Genomic DNA, 13,789 nt, shown 5'->3' with positions numbered 1-13,789 from the left:
GATGATGCCACGGTCTTCCACCCAGCAATTGCACGTTTCTTGGCATCCATGCACAAGGGAGGCGCTTGCTCGAGCAGCTTTAGGGGTGGTGAGGGTTTTCTAACGGTGATTGTTACGGTATCGGCGAAACCGGAGGTGCCGGGTTTGGTATTTCTACGCCAGGGGCGGTCGTGTCGGTTCCGTGGTGGGGTTGGGGGTGAAGAAGGGTTGGAGGTTGCCGACGCGAGTGATTTTCATTTCCGAGAAGGGGTGGTTTCCGGAGGTTTGCCTGCAGCTTGTATCCATTTCCAGTCCGTACGGACATGCAGTCGCAAGAGATATATGAAGGGTTGATATGATTTCCTGCCAAGCGACTGTGATGATGAAGGTTTATGGGATGCCGTGTCCCCGAAGGATTCATGGATTCAAGGATTGAAGGATTGAAGTAGCCATGACCAGTCGCGCGGGAGTCAGTCATGCATTGAACAAACGAGCGCGCCTGGACATATTCGGTCACAAACTTGATTATAAATGCAATTGCGACATGATTAACGTGCCTTCAGCCCTGGTTTCAAACGAGGGTGCCTGAGCATGTGACATCGCGTTAGTGAGATGACATGAGTGAATTGCGTTCTCGCTGCTCGCTCCAAGCTTGATGACAACCCAACAGTCACAACACACTGCAATTTATTCATAAAAGGAGATATAAGGCCCCGTCAGCCTTCCTACTTCCTTACTGCCATACCTCCATACTTCCTATATCCTTAGATCCCTCGCGCCTTCGCATATTGATCCCGAAATTTCTGGATAATCATGGCGAATGCTATTAAGCCTTTCAAGATTGCCGTACCGGACTCGGAGATTGAAGCTCTGAAGGCTAAACTTGCCGTTTCCACTTTTCCAAAGGAGGTCTCGTTCTCCAGTAATTGGGACTATGGCGTTCCGCTAGAAGACGTTAAGCGGTTGGCCCACTATTGGAGGGACGGCTTTGATTGGCGCGCCCAGGAAGCGAAACTGAATGAGGTCCCTCAATTCACAACTACAATCAGTGTTGACGGCTTCGAAGACTTGGAAGTACACTTCGTGCACCAAAAGAGTAAACGTGCAGAGAGCGTGCCGCTTCTGTTCTCTCACGGATGTAAGTGTTGCAGCACTCCTTTCGTCCTCTCGTCCCCTCGTTCCATACGACTTAGGCTCATGCCTTCACAGGGCCCGGAAGCTTCCTCGAATGCCTCAAAATTCTCCCTCTACTGACGGACGGAGATTCCGATGGTCCGTCTTTTCATGTGGTTGCTCCGTCGCTTCCGAACTTTGGATTTTCACAGGGATCTTCCAAACCCGGCTTTGGAATCCCTCAGTACGCCGAAGTTCTTCACAAGCTCATGCTGCAACTTGGATATGACCAATATGGTAAGTCTCGGGTATTGTTGGCTCGTTCAACCCAACTGCGAAATATTATCTTGCGTGAAGATTACTGACAATTCCATCTAAAGTCACCCAAGGCGGTGATTGGGGTTACATCATCACTCGGCTGATCGGCGCCAAATATCCCTCTCACTGCCTTGCTTCACACTTGAACTTTATCCGCGCTAATGCGCCTACGCTCGCAAAACACCCGATCCTTTACCTCCAATCTCTTCTAGCTCCGTATACGGCGAAAGAAAAGGCTGGGCTGGTCCGTACGAATTGGTTCCAAAAAGAAGGCTATGGTTACAACTTTGAGCAGAGCACGAAACCATCAACCATCGGCTTTGCTCTGAACGATTCTCCCGTTGCCTTACTTGCGTGGATATACGAAAAGTTGCATGACTGGACTGACAACTACCCCTGGACCGATGATGAAATTCTCACTTGGGTCTCTGTGTACCAATTCTCGACTGCGGGCCCGGCCGCTAGTGCCCGCATTTACTACGAGGCGGTCCACTCGAGCCATGAAGAAGTTCGGCAGTCATTCGAATACAATTCGAAAGTGAAGCTTGGTCTATCATACTTCCCTATGGATATAATCGTGCTTCCAAGAGTTTATGGACGAACGCTAGGACCTGTGGTGTTCGAGGTCGAGCACGAGGATGGAGGCCACTTTGCCGCCCATGAACGGCCCAACGTCTTCGCTGGGGACTTGAAGAAGATGTTTGGGAAGGGAGGAGGGGCGTATGACATTACGAGAAAACTGTGCCAGAAGCATTAGAGGACGTTATCATAGCTGAGGGCTCTGGTCGGAATGAAGTTATGAACCTATTTTTATAAACTTCAAAAGTGTTTGGAGCATGTCAATACATCTTCAAGGTTTGCTATTTCCAGGTTCTAACCCGACGCTTCAACAAGATTTCATCCTACGAGAATAGCCCATTGTCTAGTCATAGTTCATATCGTCAAGTTATGAGAACTATTTTGTGCACCAGTGACAAACGCTTACTCTTAATCAAGTGAGTAGCTACCTGTATAGTTGTTTCGTACTATATGGGCTTTAGAAAACCTCTTTTAAGGCACCCAGAGAACCTTACCAAGTACATTCATACCATTTCCGTTACCGGCACACCCTGTACTTCTTGACCGCTAAAGTCTATATGACTTCTTCAAATACTTAGATATAGAGAGAATATGCAATAACTTACACACCAGCAAATCAAGCACCCCTCATTAATACAAGCCTGCCTCATATAGCATATGCCTCTTTTCCATTTTAGTCGACTTGGCGGACGCGACATTCCCCACAGCTGCTCCCTGCTCGTTCTCCTACAATTCCCACGCACTCCCGATCGCGTAAACGGAGACGCCAACCGTCATTTCCGGCAAAACATTCCCCGCCTTCAGCATCGACTGCGCCAACGGCTGAAGTGGGATAGAACACCGTCGTCGCGCTCCTAGTCCCCCGGTCCAGGAACACCTCGAAGACGGGACCGGTCAATAAACCGTGCTCCATGTGCCGTCCGCGGAAAATGGGGGTTCGCGGCCGAGAACTCGTCGGCGGAGAAGACGCTGTCGAACCCACGCACCCCGCTGCGGTCCACGAAGAACGGGTTGTCGCCGCCGCCGCCGCCGCCGAAGAAGAACCCGCGCTGCAGATACTCGTTGGAGACCGGGGGGAGCTGAAGGCGAAGTTTGGCGTCGCGGCGCCGCTGACGGCAGTGTAGCGTCGATGTTGGAGACGTTTAAGAGGTGGAGCGCGTTGGGCTTTTGATGAGACGCGTGGTTGACGGAGACGGGTGCCGTTGCCCAGCGGCGGAGTTGGAGGCGAGGAGGGCGCCGAGAGCGGGTGAGATGTCCGTACGGCGCGCTGACCCGTCCCAGCCTACCCGCGTGGTGTTGGTGGGGTGGTTGTGGCGCGGTAGCAACAATGGTGTTTCGTCAGCCTTCCAAGGGGCCCGGCATTCGGGTAAACAGCAAGAGTGAATATTGCCACGACTCCATTATCTTGGTTCGGAAAGAATCCAGAAGTGTTATTAACGTCATCCGTAGAAAACCTTAAGGTTTTCTACTATTACAACAACATCAGAAGCTTAACTAATAGCTAGAAATTATAATTTAATCTCTTCTACCTATAATTTAGGTTGTTAGTCAAGTGTAATCTAAGATCTTCTAAATTGGTATCTATCTATGATTGCCTATACTTTTAAATCGTTGACGGGTAAATAGGCTGTATTTAGATGCGCTATAAAATTCACCTCGTAAGCTTGTATATGATTTTTCGTACTATAGATCTGGATTTGTCTTTGCATTATTACCTAATGCAATCTTAGGCACTTCTGCTCCCGCCGGTATGCCTATACTATCCCCCGTATTTTCTATTATATATTAATTAATACTTCGCTAAATAAGGGATATAAGAAATCTCCTAATTTACCTTGCTGGGGATTTAGGGATGCTAGCGCATGTTCAAGACGTCGACAGTTATTACTAGAAGGTCCTAAAAGGGCCTGGAAACTAGCAAGTGCTCTTAAATATATTGCTTTAGCCTCGGTTAGCCCCCCTTGGGCTGCGAAAAGATAGCCTAGATTTAATATTATATTAAGCGCCGGTCTATATCTCGTAACATTCTCTAGACCAAGGGCGTCTCCGTATCCTTGTAGCACCCGCACGTATGTCTGCTCCGCCTCAGCCAGCTTGCCTTGGTTCTTGTAGAGAATGCCTAGGTTACTAACCGTGTCAAGTGTTAATATGTGCTTCGGTCCAAGTGTCTCCTCGTATCCTTGCAGCGCCCGCATATACATCTTCTCCGCCTTACCTAGCTTACCCTGGTTCTTATAGAGAATACCTAGGTTATTAACCGTCTGGAGCGTCGATGTGTGCATCGGTCCAAGTGCCTCCTCCTTTCCTTGCAGCGCCCGCAGGTACATTTGCTCCGCCTCAGTCAGCTTGCCTTGGTTCTTATAGATAATGCCTAGGGTGCCGACTGTGTCAAGAGTCGATGTGTGCTTCGGTCCAAGTGCCTCCTCGTATCCTTGCAGCGCCCACATATACATCTTCTCCGCCTCACCCGCCTTGCCCTGGTCTGCGTAGAGAATGCCTAGGTTGTTAACCGTCTTGAGCGTCGATGTGTGCTTCGGTCCAAGTGCCTCCTCGTATCCTTGTAGCGCCCGCATATACATCTTCTCCGCCTCGCTTAGCTTGCCCTGGTCCGCGTAGAGAGTGCCTAGGTTGTTGACCGTCTGGAGCGTCGGTATAAGCTTCGGTCCAAGTGCCTCCTCGTATCCTTGCAGCGCCTGCGTGTACATCTTCTCCGCCTCGTCTACCTTTCCCTGGTCCGCGTAGAGAAGGCCCAGATTATTAACCGTCTGAAGCGTCGATATGTGCTTCGGTCCAAGTGCCTCCTCGTATCCTTGCAGCGCTCGCATATATATCTTCTCCGCCTCGCCTAGCTTGCCCTGGTCTGCGTAGAGAATGCCTAGGTTACCAACCGTCTTAAGCGTTAATATGTGCTTTGGTCCAAGTGCCTCCTCATATCCTTGTAGCGCCCGCATATACATCTTCTCCGCCTTTCCTAGCTTACCCTGGTTCTTATAGAGAATGCCTAGGTTGTTAACCGTCTGGAGCGTCGATGTGTGCTTCGGTCCAAGTACCTCCTCCTTTCCTTCCTTGTAGCGCCCGCATGCATATCTTCTCTGCCTCGCCCACCTTTCCCTGGTCCGCGTAGAGAATGCCTAGGTTGTTAACCGTCTGGAGCGTTGATATGTGCTTCGGTCCAAGTGCCTCCTCGTATCCTTGCAACGCCCGCATGTACATCTTCTCCGCCTCGCCTACCTTGCCCTGGTCTGCGTAGAGAATGCCCAGGTTGCCGACCGTCTGGAGCGTCGATGTGTGCTTCGGTCCAAGTGCCTCCTCCTCTCCTTGTAGCGCCCACATGTACATCTCCTCCGCCTCGCCCACCTTGCCCTGGTCCGCGTAGAGAATGCCCAGGTTGTTAACCGTCTTCAGCGTTGATGTGTGCTTTGGTCCATGTGCCTCCTCCTTACCTTGCAGCGCCCGCATGTACATCTTCTCCGCCTCGTCTAGCTTGCCTTGGTGCGCGTAGAGACTGCCTAGGTTGTGACATGCCCATGCCATGCCTTCGTCTACAACTAAGCCATTCAGTATAATATACGAACATCTAGCTGCATGCTGGAGAAGCCGTCGTTCTGTCAGCCACCACTTAACAGCCTCCTGTCCCGGGACATGTGATCCTACAAACTTTAGTACCAGCCTCGCTAGATTGTAATCCCACTCTTGATTTAGAACATGAATTATCCACGAGTGAACGCAGCCATGAATGCTATACCCTCTTGACTCAACCCATTCCTGCGAAGACGTGTCTACCTCCACCAGCCCGTGGTTACTCAGCACCCGCGCCGCGCTGTGGAAGCTTAACTCGTCTTGAGTAAGCTCACGTATCCACTCTGGGTCCTCTGAATCGCCGTGCTGAAGAAGCTCGAGCCAAAGATCCTGGTTGTTAAAGTATGCCCACAGATGAAGAAGCCTAGCCGAAAGTTCGTTCTGTTGTTTAACGTGGTCAAATGAAAGCTGCTATGTAGAGTAAAGCGTTCGGTCTTCGTACGAGCTGAGCTCAGGGCTCGTCTTCTGGAGTTTCATCCATGACGCTTTGTATAGGCGAAGATAGTCTGATAAACTTATCGCCACTTGGTCGAGATATGCCCCAGCCGTAGCTAGTGCAAGAGGAAGTCCGTCCAGCTCCTTGGCGAGCCTTACAGCATCGGGATCTAGCATTGAAGTTAGAGCTGTAATCATATATCTAGAACGTCCTCACCATTTATCAGTCCTTCTCGTCTCGATGTGTTTGACAAAATCTCAAGACTATCACGCACATTCTCCAGCTTTCGAATTTGGATAGTATGGCCGATTCTGACTTGCGATGACCGTGTTGTGATAATAACTGAACCTTGATATGATTTGGGGAGAAATTTGCGGATATCTAGTGCTGCAGGATCCGTGTTTGCTGGCAATTTTGGGTTGTCATAGTTGTCGTATATTATCAACCATCGCGTGTTATTGGGCAGACTCAGCCATAACTTAACAGCATCTATTACTTCGTCTAAGTTTTCTTTCATATCCATACTGCTTAGCCGGCTGGCCGAGGGATGTTCCCGTAATATTTGCCCTGCTACCTTGGCAAAGCTCTGCTTCAGAGCATCTTCGTCCTTAATGTTCAGCCAGAGTATGGCCGAGTAGTTGTCCTTGTGCCGCTTCGCGTACGCAACAGTAAGCTGAGTTTTGCCGATTCCGCCTAGACCGTGAAGAACAACAGTGCGACGTCCGCCGTTGCCGCTGAGTGTCCTATGCATTTCCGCGAGTTCCTCTTCTCTTGCTACAAAGTGCTCGATCTCAGAAACATCGGAGAGACTAAAGGCGATGGAAAAGTCCTCGTGTTTAAACCCTATTCCGGTTAATAACTTCCTAATATTTGGATGCATCTTTACGCTTGATGGCTGCTAGTGATAAGAGACAGCGACTTACCCTTTGAAGCCTTGTCGATCTCCTCCCGGAGCCGCCTCAACGCCTTCTCTCTCCCTTCACCATATATAAGTGGCATGTGGACGTCGAAAATGCCTAGTAGCGAGTACGCCTTGTCTTCTTTGCGTGTTGTCTCACGTTTTTCTGCCCATAACATACGCTCGGTGACGCTGAAATCAGACAGAGGACTTCCTTGAAGAGCTTTAACGGGAATTCCTGTTATTTCGTAGACATGTCGCTCTAGAGGATTTTTGTTGTCTAGTTGCTCGCCCTCTTTAGAAAAGAATTCAACTGATGCCGGAGCAATAAGCTCTTGAAGGGTCCAGCCCCGAGTGAACCATCTGCTCTTCCGAAATGCCGATTCCCAGGGCAGCTGGTTGGACTTATCGTTGGCGTCGAAGGCATGTCTCGAAACATCCGACAGATAGACATAGCATTTAGCCGCATTACGGTACCAGCGAAACATGGAGTTGATAGCCTCTGAGAGCTCGGTGCTGTTTGATTTGTCGATGCAACAGGTGTCCACCCAGAAGTATTGTAAGCCATCGCGTCTGGCCTGTTCTCCACAGAACTGGATCTTGTTATAGCCAGGCTTGCCCGCGCCAGTACCATCCATCAGGTCTTCGAAGGTGACCTCCTCAGTATCCGCTCCCCATGTGTGCGAAAGTATCGCATACCGAGGAATATCGTCGCCAACGAAGTCCTTGGTCAGGCTGAGCTCGCCAGCGTTGTTGCGTTCCAGAAGACGCATTACCCAGACCGCATTTGAGAGAACTCAAGGGAAGGGCATGTCAAGGCAGACGTGAGCGCATCTCGGCGAGCGGGCTGAACTTCAGTCAGACAACAGGCGCTGACCTCTACCGCTTGGCCCGCCAATCATGAATCTCAGTTTATCCCAGCTCGGCTAATTGGAGCCAAGATTTATTTTATGTGGGGCAGCTTGCCACGGCTGCCAGGCCTACGTCATCCGGTGCCTGGTCATATTGGTCAGGCTTGTGAAACTCTTTAGAGATAGCTACTGTAGATATATAAAAGATATAATGATAATAATTGAATAATACGCACCTGGACTAGAAATAATTATAGCTCCATGCACACTTGGTTACAGGTCATGCGACTGAGAAGAGGAGGGGCCTTCACTGTAGCTAGTAAGGGGATCCACGGTCGAGGCGTGGCTGGACGTTGCGCAGTGACGACAAAAGGGTGATGGCGCCTCGCACGTCCCCCAGGAACAGGCAATGAACAGGCAGCCTCATCCGTCGCAACAATCGCAACCATCGCAACCATCGCAACCAAGGTTTGATTGAAACGCCTACACCAAAACAGGATTTCGAACACATATTCCTGTCTCCCTTCCCGGCGACTCTTGCTCTCTTACTCTTCATTCATTTTTCTTCCTTAATTGTCCCCATTCTTCGCAATGCTTTTTTAACGTCGCTCGTTCATCGCAGCGCATTCGTATGGGCAGCTTTGCTAATCGCGTTCTTCCTTGGTGGGCGCCGCATTTAGCTGTGAGGCATCGACGCGCGTTGGGTCTCTACATATTTGAACACACATATTAGAAATATTGCGTAGGTCCCTCCAACCACCAAAATGAGGTCTTCCATCATCCTTTCTACCCTCTGCCTCGCCGCGACCGCCGTTGCGCAGGCCGTGAGCGAAGGCATCGCTCCCTCCGCCGCCGCGCCTTCTGGCTGCCAACCAAATTTCAGCGGCAACTTCACCCTCAACACCGCAGCCATTGCGAACACCCGGAAAAATGAAGCCTCAGAGGTCTGCAATCTCTCCCTATGTCCTTCAATTTACATTTTCGTCGATGCTGACTCTTTTCGTGCAACTCCAGGTCATAGACTCCGCGGTAACAGTAACTCTTAAGAATGGCATTCTGCATGACTCCCTTGGCCGCACCGGCGGCATTGTCGCGAACCGCCAATTTCAGTTCGACGGGCCACCGCAGGCCGGTTCCATCTACACGGGTGGCTGGTCCATTTGCGCAAATGACTCCCTCGCCCTCGGCGGCTCTGTTATCTTCTACAAATGCGCCAGTGGCAACTTCTACAACCTCTACGATATCTCCATTGGAGACCAGTGCATACCTTGCTACATCGTTATCGCGTCTGTTACCCAGGCTTCGCCTACAACCAGCTCCTCTGTTGCAGCGTCGGGCTCACTCAATTCTAACAGCCACCGGAAGTCGACAATTGGGAGCACAGCTTCGAGTGCGTCTGGTACAATTAGCGTGACATCTTCTATATCTACATCGGCGCTGGTTAGCGCCAACAGTGCGATAACCACAGGTGTGTTGTCTTCAGGCTTTGCCACAGCCGCTATTACAACATCGAGCAGCAGTGTCTCTGGGGCTGCCACAGCCGCCACGGGAACCGTGCAGTCTTCCCCCTCGGTTGCTGCGGCTATTGCGACCATTGATCCCGGCAGGACAGTTTTCGGTGTTGTCGCAGGGATGCTCAGCGCTGCCTTCGTGCTATACCAGCTCGGTAGATTTGGATAATTTAATGTCGGGTACGAGAAAATAATGGCTACACGTGGAGGACACTAGCATAGATGTTTGTGACAGTTCAAGTCCAGTCTGGAAGAGCTCCGAGGGACTGCTTTGCCTCCTTATTTCAAAGTTTCTTGTATATTGAATTATGTTACTTATAGCGATAGAATCGCAATGCAAATATGCCCATAAATTAGTTTTCACAAGCATTCCCTCGCACAGAGTGTTTTCGCGCTGATAATGATCTCCAATGTCGTAATGTCCGCACCCACATAACTGCACCACTCGACCGCAATTAGCGAGTCACTACCACCGCCAGAGAATGCTTCTAAGGCTCCGTCGTGGTTCCTCTATAGGTACGGGGAAATATATTACTATACAAACAGAAGCGGGAATCTTAACGTTCTTCTTATACTGCTACAACCTGTTGCGCGACCAGCTTCACCCCCCCCATTTAGCGAGCGCTCTGAAATTTTAAATTCGGTACGCGCATCCAATCTCGCCTGCTTGCCACCAGCTGTACATAGCAATTGTAGTGAACGGCTGTGGCTGCACGCAAGGTCCTTTTTGGTTGCCCTAATAGCCTCTAAAACTATAGTAAAATCCTTAACGCCGCCTATTAATAGAACTACTTAATAAGTCGTTTATTAGGTCTAAATAGCCGCACGAGTAGGTGTAGGAGCTATAGTAGTAGGCTAAGTTATTAAAGAAGCTAAGGGGACGAGGTAAAAGGTGGAAGAAGTAATACTTATTATATATATCTATACTACTTAAATATTAATTATAGTGTTATCTATCTATACTTTCTCATCTTAGAGAGGCCCTAAACCTCTAAACCTTCTTCCTAATTGGGACGCCAAGCTTACTTATATGGCGCTCGGGTGGCGTTTTAGTGGCGCAGGGGGGCCAGGAACTTTTTACTGCCGCCTCCGCAGGAATCTTCATACGACCACTTCATCTCCTTACCTCACCTACGTAAAATTGATTCGCTCTTTCTCTAAGTAATGTTTCTCAGACTCCGTGCCATTCTATACGCAACATTTTGTAATGTTTTTCTTGCCTCAGCCGACTTTAAGTCCACTTGCCTCTCTTTTCAACCTAAGGAATACTTTCCTAATAGCACTTTGAAGATCATAGAGTACGTCCCTGCAGGTACGAACCTTACATTTCCTGGAAATAGCCCGTCATGCGCTCGGCCGAGTCAGGTCGTACTCGCAGATATCTGCCGCGTGGCTTTGAGCATCCCAACATCGAATAGAAGCAGCGTAATTTTTGAGATATGGCTTCCTGAAAACTGGACCGGAAGGTTTCTCGGCACTGGAAATGGTGGCATTGATGGGTGCATCAAGTATGAGGACATGGCCTACACTACCCAGTACGGCTTCGCCACTACTGGATCGAACAACGGCCACAACGGCACGAGCGGACTTGCATTTTATCAGAATCTGGAAGTTGTGACGGATTTTTCATGGAGGTCACTACATACAACCGTTGTTGTCGGGAAGCAGCTCCTGAAAAGTTTCTATGGGAAAAGTCACACGAAGAGTTATTATCTTGGCTGCTCGGGTGGGGGCCGCCAAGGCATCCAAGCCGCGGAGATGTTCCCTGAAGATTATGATGGCATTGTCGCTGGTTGTCCAGGCATTAACTTCAACTATCTTTCGTCTTGGAGAGCCAGCTTCTACCCAATCACTGGTCCGTCAAACACTTCTGATTTCATCGAATCAGAGACGTGGACCAGCCTCATCCACAGCGAGATATTACGCCAATGCGACAGCCTTGATGGAGTTATTGATGGTATCATTGAAGATCCCACCCTTTGCAATTTCCACCCAGAGTCATTGATCTGCTCGACCTCAAACAGCACAGACTGCCTCACTCCAGCTCAAGTCCAGGTTGTACGCAAAGTATACAACCCTCTTTACGGCAACCAAAGTCAATTGGTATACCCTGGCCTCCAACCTGGTGCCGAAGTAATGGCTGTGCAGAGGCTCCTTGCAGGGAAACCGTTCGGTTACTCGGAGGATTGGTTCCGCTATGTTGTCTTCACAAATTCTTCCTGGGACCCTCTAACCTTCGACATTAATGACGCGTTTATCGCTGAACGGATGAATCCCTCGAATGTTCGAACCTGGCCTTCAAGCTTGGAACCATTCCGTGGTTGCGGCGGAAAGTTGATCGCGTACCATGGAGGTCAAGATAATCAGATCACGGGAACCAATACCGAACGTTTCTACAACTACCTCTCAGCGGGAATGAGTTCTCCATCCGGAGATCTGGACACTTGGTTCCGTTTTTTCCGCATCCCTGGGATGTTTCACTGCAATGGCGGTCCAGGGGCCTGGTCCTTCGGCCAAGGAGCAACCGCAGCTACGGGAATTTCGTTTCATCCAGATGTCAACATATTGGCGGCTATCGTGCAGTGGGTGGAAAATGGTACCGCGCCGGAGACTGTTACAGGAACCAAATTCATTAATGATACTGTTGAAATGGGGGAAGCGTATCAGCATAGACATTGCAGGTAACGGGGTTATTTCAATGAAGAAGATTCAGGCGCTAATTCCACGCTAGATATCCATACCGGAGTACTTACATTAACGGACCGCCTGCTGACCTGAGTAGCTGGACCTGCATCAAATAAATCAAACTAATATCGTGTAATCGGAAACATTTCTGAAAGGTCTTAATACCTGTAATAACCCTCCGACATTCTTAGGTAATCCTTCTACCCAGTGCTTTTATCAATATTCAATATCAGTATAAGGCCGTATTGATATTAATATTGAATATCGAATATAGTACAATCCTGGCATGGTGTTTTAATTGAAAGTATGCTCCACTCCCCCGGGCTCTGGTAGAGCTTTAAAATAGCTGCTCTCTCGCCACTGCCCTCCCGCCGCTATCGTCACCTTTATGATCCTTGGCGTGGTGTAACAGATGTCGGCTGCTCTCTAGATTCTGCCAAGAGCTCAGCCCCTCGTACTACATTCGTCGCTATAAGCCCCCTCGCGGTAATATTACTTTGTAGCTAGCTGTCGATCGGAAGTCCGTGCACCGATTGTAAGAAAAGAATGATGACTCTGTCTGTTGAATGGTGGCTCTAGAGCCTCTATATATACATGAGAAAGGTGTAGGAAATGAGAACGAGACGGGGGTAGGGGGTGGCAATGGAAACAAGGGGTAGGTGACCGAGTCAATGACTGACTCAATGACTGACTCAATGGGAGGTAGCTGAGTCGGTGACAAGATAACCCGATTCAGGTCGACACTAGCTCTTTAAGCACTCCGTACGTTTAATATTCGTACTCCCTAATAATATGCGGTCCTATAAAATTATTCGCCGTACACCTAAAAAGACTCGCGATGTATTTAGTATAGAGTTGCTTAACGCGTCATCGTCGCCAGAGCAGGTAGGCTAATTAGAATTAAGCTTAGAAATAGTAGAGGAGGAAGTATTATTGTCCTTAATTACGATTGTAGATAAGGAAGGCATGGCGTTAATTAAAGAGTAAGTGTACTAGAGGCTATTTTAAAGGCTGTTCTAGAGGCGCTAGAGGTAGATCTTGGCTAGGTTCCTTAGGTAGTTTATAAGCGTCTTATATAGCGAAAATAGTAGCGAAAGTAGCGAAAGTAGCGCTCTTAACTATTACTGCCTTCTTTAAAGGAGTATACTTCTTCTATAGTTTCTTTGGCTTTAGCTATAGCTTATTATTATCCCTTTTATCCTTTTTAATATTAAATATATCTTTTTAATTATGCTGCGGAATATAGTATTCTAAAGGCCTTACACGGTATAGCTTATCTAATAATCCTTCGCGATATTTATTGCCTCTATTAAGTTTTATTATTGTGACGGCTCGCACAAATGCCTCTAAGCTGAAGCTTGTGGATTGCTATCTAATAAAGATACTAAGCTAAGGAGAAGGAAAGGGGGTCGCGAGGGCTGGTGTTAACAAATAGGTAGCGCAAGCCGCCAAGGCGCTAGCAGTAGACGAGCTAATAGTAGGCGAGCTAATAGTAAGAAATAGTACCAGATAGTATGCGACAATACTAAATAGTATGCGACAATATAACAGGTGGTAAAATATAGTAGAACTTAGCAGGTGACGCGCTTTAGCACCGTTACATTACCCCCCCTCTCCTAAAAAAGCCTGCCCTTAAGCGTTATCTAAGCTCCTTATTATTATTTAAATTGTTATAATTATCTAACCCTTCTTCCTAGTACTTAATTTAGTTATCTAATTTATATAGCAGTTAAGGGAGGTTAGGGAGGCTAAGTAGAAGTCCCGTAGCTTATAGGGGGAGTACTTAAAGTTAAATACGGAATACCATTCTAGGTCTTTATTATGGCCTACCTAGCTTATT

General features: G+C 48.6%; 5 protein-coding genes across 5 annotated transcripts; 3 read left to right on the top strand and 2 right to left on the bottom strand.

Moving 5' to 3' along the window:
- Nucleotides 1-792: 792 nt before the first annotated feature.
- K441DRAFT_687014 (alpha/beta-hydrolase) lies at nucleotides 793-2,167 on the top strand (the record flags this gene model as incomplete). The annotated part of the gene is made up of 3 exons (XM_067652051.1): nucleotides 793-1,117; nucleotides 1,189-1,389; nucleotides 1,473-2,167. 3 exons carry the CDS (start codon nucleotides 793-795, stop codon nucleotides 2,165-2,167), a joined length of 1,221 nt encoding a protein of 406 aa, XP_067504151.1.
- Nucleotides 2,168-3,717: 1,550 nt separating this feature from the next.
- On the bottom strand, nucleotides 3,718-5,523 carry K441DRAFT_610642 (TPR-like protein; the record flags this gene model as incomplete). The annotated part of the gene is made up of 2 exons (XM_067645542.1): nucleotides 3,718-4,838; nucleotides 5,095-5,523. 2 exons carry the CDS (start codon nucleotides 5,521-5,523, stop codon nucleotides 3,768-3,770), a joined length of 1,500 nt encoding a protein of 499 aa, XP_067504150.1. The 3' UTR covers nucleotides 3,718-3,767.
- Nucleotides 5,524-5,751: 228 nt separating this feature from the next.
- On the bottom strand, nucleotides 5,752-7,764 carry K441DRAFT_107515 (HET-domain-containing protein). The gene is made up of 3 exons (XM_067639937.1): nucleotides 6,928-7,764; nucleotides 6,221-6,847; nucleotides 5,752-6,173 (listed from the first exon to the last, which is right to left on the bottom strand). The coding sequence occupies exons 1-3, from the start codon at nucleotides 7,673-7,675 to the stop codon at nucleotides 5,980-5,982; spliced, it is 1,569 nt and encodes a 522-aa protein (XP_067504149.1). The 5' UTR covers nucleotides 7,676-7,764; the 3' UTR covers nucleotides 5,752-5,979.
- Nucleotides 7,765-8,169: 405 nt separating this feature from the next.
- Nucleotides 8,170-9,641, top strand: K441DRAFT_659487 (uncharacterized protein). Its single transcript, XM_067648545.1, has 2 exons — nucleotides 8,170-8,697; nucleotides 8,768-9,641. Exons 1-2 carry the CDS (start codon nucleotides 8,518-8,520, stop codon nucleotides 9,431-9,433), a joined length of 846 nt encoding a protein of 281 aa, XP_067504148.1. The 5' UTR covers nucleotides 8,170-8,517; the 3' UTR covers nucleotides 9,434-9,641.
- A 741-nt stretch (nucleotides 9,642-10,382) lies between these two features.
- K441DRAFT_659486 (tannase and feruloyl esterase) lies at nucleotides 10,383-12,132 on the top strand. The gene is made up of 2 exons (XM_067648544.1): nucleotides 10,383-11,945; nucleotides 11,996-12,132. Exons 1-2 carry the CDS (start codon nucleotides 10,429-10,431, stop codon nucleotides 12,063-12,065), a joined length of 1,587 nt encoding a protein of 528 aa, XP_067504147.1. The 5' UTR covers nucleotides 10,383-10,428; the 3' UTR covers nucleotides 12,066-12,132.
- Nucleotides 12,133-13,789: the final 1,657 nt, after the last annotated feature.

Source organism: Cenococcum geophilum, assembly GCF_001692895.1.
Source record: "Cenococcum geophilum 1.58 unplaced genomic scaffold K441scaffold_20, whole genome shotgun sequence".
NCBI lineage: Eukaryota > Fungi > Ascomycota > Dothideomycetes > Gloniales > Gloniaceae > Cenococcum > Cenococcum geophilum.
Note: the sequence above shows the minus strand (reverse complement) of the source record. Positions and strands in the feature narration are given on the sequence as shown.